The 6,540-nt window shown below is 41.9% G+C and overlaps 1 protein-coding gene across 1 annotated transcript in view; it reads left to right on the forward strand.

Moving 5' to 3' along the window:
• Positions 1–4,186, forward strand: part of LOC116395093 (uncharacterized) — a 5,976-nt gene extending 1,790 nt beyond the window's left edge. Inside the window, exons 3-8 of the mRNA XM_031868659.1 lie at positions 28–131; positions 579–753; positions 851–959; positions 1,348–1,433; positions 1,594–1,664; positions 2,482–4,186. Coding sequence (XP_031724519.1) covers positions 28–131; positions 579–753; positions 851–959; positions 1,348–1,433; positions 1,594–1,664; positions 2,482–3,722 — 1,786 coding nt within the window. The 3' untranslated portion in view covers positions 3,723–4,186. The remainder of the gene's footprint in view (positions 1–27; positions 132–578; positions 754–850; positions 960–1,347; positions 1,434–1,593; positions 1,665–2,481) is intronic.
• Positions 4,187–6,540: the final 2,354 nt, after the last annotated feature.

The raw sequence follows: 6,540 nt of genomic DNA on the forward strand, positions 1-6,540 counted from the left end.
CCCCCCCCCCCCCCCCCCCCCCCACAGGTTTCATTACTCTTACCAAGTTGGCTTCAAACCTCAAATTCAGCACACAACCTTTATGAAGAGCATCAGGAGCAAACTCAAGTACAGCCTCACCGTCTCCAATGGTAACGCACCTACAGTACGGTATCTTAAAAAAGGGTTTGGTGCCTCTGTCATTTGTGCAGGATGACATGTTGCATGTAAATATGTGAAACCGTGCGCTGCTTAAAATTGTCATGTCTTGTTTCAGAAAAATCTAATATTTGAGATTTTACCTTCAACATGCAGCTCTGTGAAAGCTAAGATCAAGTGTTGAAAGTCTACATACTAATCAACACATCTCATGTCAGTGTTTTTCTACAGCTTCATCTTGTCTTTCCAGTAACTGTAGATTTAATACACAATACACACGCGTTGTAGGTGCAAGATCTGTAAATATGAAAGCATAAATCGTTGACCAAACTACGCTGTAGGATTTGCATGAACGTGTACAATAACGTCAAAATGCAAAAGCACAATTTGCAACTCCAGGTGAGAGATTTACTAATTTTTCCTTGAATGTGTGTAACCAGCCCAGGGGCAGCCCATCCCTCCAGACCACTGGTTCTATTTGGGGGAGACGGTGTACCTTGTGGCCCAGGCAAAAGTTCTGTTGTCTGGGGAGAGGCTTTACGTGGACTCATGCTATGCCACAAGCTCCAAGGAACCAACCAGCATGCCCAAAGTGGATATCATTGCTAACAATGGGTATGTCTCTAGTGAGAACACAAATGGTATACACTAAGTGGTTTGTCAATTTTACATGTCTTGACTCGTGTTTGTGTGCTGACTTTTTTGATTGCAGCTGCATGACAGACAGCAGGAGGGAGGGCAGCAGCTCCCGGTTCCTGTCGGGAGGGGGCAGTGTGGTGATGTTCTCTGTGGATGCCTTTCTCTTCAGAGCAGTCTCACAAGTAAGACTAATTCTTCTGAAGCTGTCCAGTGGTTTCAAACCTAGGGGTCTGGCCCCTCGCAAGGGTCACCAGATAGATTTGAGGGGTCACGACATGATGAAACCTTTTGCCTCATTAGGGATGTTTTGGGCTTTTTATTTATTCATTTTTATTTTGCTGTGTTGATGCATATGGCATACATTTTGTCAAGGGTGTGAGGTTTTTTTCGTGTAGCCAAAATACAGATCCTCAGACCCACAAGGATGAAAATGCCTCATCGAAACCCATTAAAACCAAAATATTTGATACTACGGCCATCACAGCGTAAAACTCTGCATTAGATCAGGCTTTCAATCAAGAGCTCTAATCATCTGAGTGTAATAAGGCTTTGACTGCTGTCTGTGTATAGGTGCTGTACCTCCACTGTTCAATGTCAATCGGTCTCACCCCTTCCCACACCTCAAAGTCCTGCAACTACAACAAGACTACTGTCAGGTAAGCAAGAGAACCTTCTCTATAACACGGTTGAATGAGACGATTGGATGATATGAAAACAAATTGTGGAAATAATTTTGAAGAGGTTGTTTGTGTGCCTTGAGTGACGTAAACAGTTTGTACTAATGGACATGACTGCTTTGTTGTGTCATGTGTGTAGGTGGGAGGAGCTGGAGGCCACAGCCCCAGTGTGCTCCTGCTGTGATTCCATGTGCTCCGACGTTCAGGACTGTAAGTTGTGGGACCGTAGTTGAACTAAAATGACTGTATATCACACCACAGTAGCTGGTAACTGAAGATAAGTAAAAATATCAGTATTCGTATGTGATAAAAGAATAAAACAGATTCTTAGTTAAGGATTTTCTCACATTATACAGATCATTATGATTTATCTCTTATAGTGATGGTATTGCAGTATAGATAATTCTGCTATACATAATCTGGTGCACGTATCACCAATCCTCCAGTCCGTTTAAATGAAGGTGAGAAAATACCATTATTGGGGCCAGGTGCGTAAATATAGACTTAGTCTTTGTCATTTAGAACTTTAAGTCAGACTTTCTGTCGACACCTAAACGTACCTGTTGCATAAAGCTTCCCTATGAGTGACACTGACTTGGACATGCGCAATGTGTTTTGGGTGGAGAAATGGCAAGTATGGGAGAAAATAATAAACAGTATAAATCCTAAAGATGTTCAGAAACAGTTCAAGTCTCTGGTATGAGAATCTAACAAATTAATGGATAAACAGTTGAAATGGGTAACGTTGGTTAAAGGTAATTGATAGAGATGAAAGTTACCTAAAGGTAATAAACAGTTGGCTTTAAAGTAACGTTATGGATGAAGAGTTGAAATGGTCAGCAAAATCACCTAACAGGTTGTTGCCATAACAACAAATCTCTCGCCGCAGGTTTAACCAGGGGGAGAGGTGGCTTTCCTACCTCAAATACAGTCAGTCTTGATATTTATGCAGGAGACATGCTGAGTGTCAGGTTAGCCTATGACCAGTCCACTTGAGTGTCTCATGGCTTTCCTTTTTCTACTCCAGCTGTCAAGAACACAGTCAGCAGTCCTGGCTGGCTCGTTGGACAGAAACCAAGGATGGCGGTGGCATCTTTTCAAGCAGAGGGAGGAAGAGACAGGGTGGACGAAGGAAAGGATGAGCACCATAAAAAAGTCCAGACTTTTCCATGGGAGATGGAGATTGGCCATGAGGAGGAAAATGATGAAGCCATTCCTGAGGAAACAAAACGGAAGCACAGCACTCCAGTCAGCCAGCAGGTGAAGGAAGAAAAGGAGGGTGAGACAGATGAGGTGGTAGTGGAAAAAGAATTGGCAACATATAGCATTATGTCTGACCAGTTGAGACCAGAGGAGATCCCTAGCACCAGAAATGGTTCTGTGAGGAGTTTGTCCAGTGTCAACAGTAACACTAAGTCATCAAAAGATGGTTCTGGTACCACTATTGCTACAAGAAGTCTTAGTATTGACTATAATGCAAGTAATCCCGGTTCAGCTGAAAATGTTCCCGGAGCTGTAATTCCAAACATTAAACTTTGTCCTAAAGGTGATCAAATGAGTTGTAGTGAAGGACGCGATGCTACTGGTGCAGAGAGCTTTACCCCCAATAATGTTAGAGCTTCATCTGGCACCAGTTCTCCTTGGGATTCAAGAGTCAATGGGAGTCATCTCAAAACTTTAGCTGGGACACATTCTGACACCGCGAACTTTAAAGTTGACCCCCTAGAGTTTCTTAATGTCAGTAGGTTAGGAGAGAGCAGGCTGGAGTCCGAGACAGTGGACAGTCTCCTGTGGTCGGAAGAGGTTGAGTCGGTGGGTAAATCAGTGGGCACCAAGTCCAATGAGTTACGAGGCCAAGTAGGTGTTTATTTTAACGGTGAAGGACCACATAGTTATGGTGACGAAGAAGATGATGATGATGATGATATGCTTCAGAGTCTACAGGTCAGAGGGTTGGAGTCAGATCAGTCCACTGCTCATCCAGCTGACTTCACAGACTCAAACTTTAAAGACTGGTTAGTTGGCGAGTCTGATTCTGAAATTAAAGAAGATGAGGGTTCTGTTGGGTCAGAGGAAACGCTCAAAGACAGCCCCAGTCACTCTGCTGTGGTGGCCGTCACCAATGCCCTGCAGGGCTCTGTGAGCAGCCAGATGTTGGACAGGGGGTGGGCTAAGGGGGCGCTCGGATGGGGCCTGCAGACTTTAGGGTCCATGGTGGAGCAGCCAGCGGAGGAGTTGAGACGGGAGCGGAGGGATGACTTCTATTAAAGATGATCTCAGAGGTGTTGACGTTTCCACAAAGCAGTGATGTGACAATTGGAGCAATAGATTGAAATACTCCTGTGCAGTTGAGTCATTATCTCTTCTAATTAAGCTTATTGGGCTCAAAAAGAGCAGGACATATTATACTATGCTGTTCTATTGGTAGTTGACTGTCACAGCGGGGACTTGAATCCATACACGGAGCATCAGCGGGAGGAAATAAGGCACTTCCTGATTAGCAGACAATCTCATCAGACTGCCTCAGTTTGTGGAGCTTCAACAAATATTGGAACCTCTGTAAATAATCAAGGACCATGAACAGCTGGAGAGCAGTGGAACTCCTGACCCGCTCACTTGGAACATGGAGTACATGGAGAAGGCCAACTTGTCAAGACCAGAGCAGAACCTGGTGGTCAGCTGGCTGTTTCTATGTAGATATGTTGATGAACAATAAACCAAGCCTTCACCTACCTTTGCCTTGATTTCATTATTGTATACATACAGGTGTGTCTCAATGAATTAGAATATCATCAAAGTTAATTTATTTCAGTAATTCAAAAAGTGAAACTCGTATATTATATAGATCAGTGGTTCTCAACTGGTCTGGCTGCAGGACCCACCATCACCCCTTAATGACAGGCCGCGACTCAAATTTTCAACTTCTGAAATGTATTTAATGAAAAGATGGTGCAGTTTGAACCTGAGCTGAAATGTCCACTGCAGTCGTAGTATAGGGAGCTCTCTTGTGCAGAGAAATTGTTCCTGTAAGTCCCCGTCCCACTCGTTTCACCTAAATGAGTCAAACTGCTTTGTTTGTTATGTCTGTAGATTGGTCCATTTGTAATGCAAAATGACCACTTGCCTTAATTCGAGCTGTTATCTGACATTAAAGAATGACTGACATAAAAGAGAGCTTTTGAAAAATGTGTCTTAAAATAAAGTAATTCATTTTAGAAAAAATAATTTCACTGAATTGTCCTGCAGCTTTAAATTCGGTTCTTTCAGGTGTGAAGTGATGTCAATAAAAAAAAAAAGCCACAATTATATTTTTCTCATCTTTGAAAAAGAGGAATTGGTGTGCATTGACTGGTTACTAAACCACTTGTTTCAGCTCTAATCCCCTCTGTTAACATGGATCAGTGAATAAATGTGTTAAGATTCTGATCATACTGGGCTCTCAGGTTTATTTTCTGTCTTCATTTCAGTGGGTACATTTGCTCCATATGAGACATATTTTAAGCCAAATGTGGGATGAATTCTCCTATACTAGGTCTCTCTGGCTATTTTTCTCTTCTGGAGGATGTCCTGTGATTTGACTAACTAACATAATAGTCCTGCTCTGCTATCTATATCCTCGTCTCTCCCCCGTGTCACGGTAGCTATGTCTCAATTCAGGGGCTGCATCCTTCGGAGGCTGCATTCATAGACCGGTTGCGTCACAGCGCTGCGACTAGGCTGTCCCAATTCACGTTTGTTGAAGACTCCTTCAAATGCGGCCTTCAGCTCCCAGATTCGGAGGACACATCTCATGGATCCTTCGCGGCCCAGCATATCCCGAGATGCATTGCGTGCCGGTGAAGATTTTATTTGAACCAACATGGCGGCGAGTGATGCGAGAGCTGGAGAAGCGGCGGGATTCACTTTTAAATGTAAGTATTGGGTTTTAAAATAGATCTTATAACATCACGTGTGTTAAAGTGATCTGTTAAGTTACGTGACGTTCGTAGCTTACAAGCTAACGTTAGCCGCTGCCATTACCGGCAGCTCGTCTGCCTGCATCCGGCCGTAGTTGGCCTTAAAGTAACTTTTAATAACTTCACTTTCAAACCTCAGTTTGAATAATATCTTACTGAGATTGTGACGATTTTATAGGTAATTTATACTTCATATCATCTACATAAACGGACCAACGTGAGCTCAGGTAGACAGGTTGTGAACCTGAAATATCACTTTAAGTCCTCTAACGTTTCAAATTTTGAGATTAATTACACAAATACACTGAATTTGAGTATTTTGCTGATTCTGTTTTGTTACAGAGAGCCAGGAGCTGAGGGGAGAACGATGGACAAACATTCAGCAACCGCAGCTTTGAATTAAGACAGTCCATTTGTAATATCTCCATTTGACCATCCTGTACTTAAGGTTACAGTTACATTAGCTCTCCTGTACAAAGCCTTCAGTAATAACACAACCAGTAGATCCTTCTGATGTGTTAATGTTGCTGTCACAGAGATGACAGTTGTGATGTCACCTTTTTCTTTTATTTATTTAAATTGAAATAAGACATCCATGTAAATGATTTCTGTGATTTTGTGTATATTCTGCTGTGTAAAATTTGTCAATCTTCTAAGTTTGCATCCCTGTGTTAACATTATTGATAAATGTTTCTCTTTTCATTTTCTCAATGTGATTGACAATTTTGGAGAAAATGTGCCTGCAGGGCAACTTATTTAAAAAATATAAAGTATATGCACATGTTACTGCAAGTTAATAAACACGTTTGCTGACATTTGTTTTGCTGCTGTTAATATTAACTGTCTTGATTGAGTTCCTCTGCCTTGGGATTGCTCTATATATCTATATCTCTATATCTATATACTGTATATCTAGATATACAGTTGTGTGAAAGTGTTTGCCCCCTTCCTGATTTCTTATTTTTCTGCATGTTTGTCACACTTGCATGGTTCAGATCAAACAAATTTAAATATTAGACAAAGATCACACAAGTAAACACAAAATGCAGTTTTTAATTGAAGGTTTTTATTATTAAGGGGGGAAAAAAATCCAAACCTACATGGCCCTGTGTGAAAAAGTGATTGCCCCC

The sequence above is a fragment of the Anarrhichthys ocellatus genome, unplaced genomic scaffold (genome assembly GCF_004355925.1).
Source record: "Anarrhichthys ocellatus isolate YVR2014 unplaced genomic scaffold, GSC_Weel_1.0 scaffold43, whole genome shotgun sequence".
NCBI lineage: Eukaryota > Metazoa > Chordata > Actinopteri > Perciformes > Anarhichadidae > Anarrhichthys > Anarrhichthys ocellatus.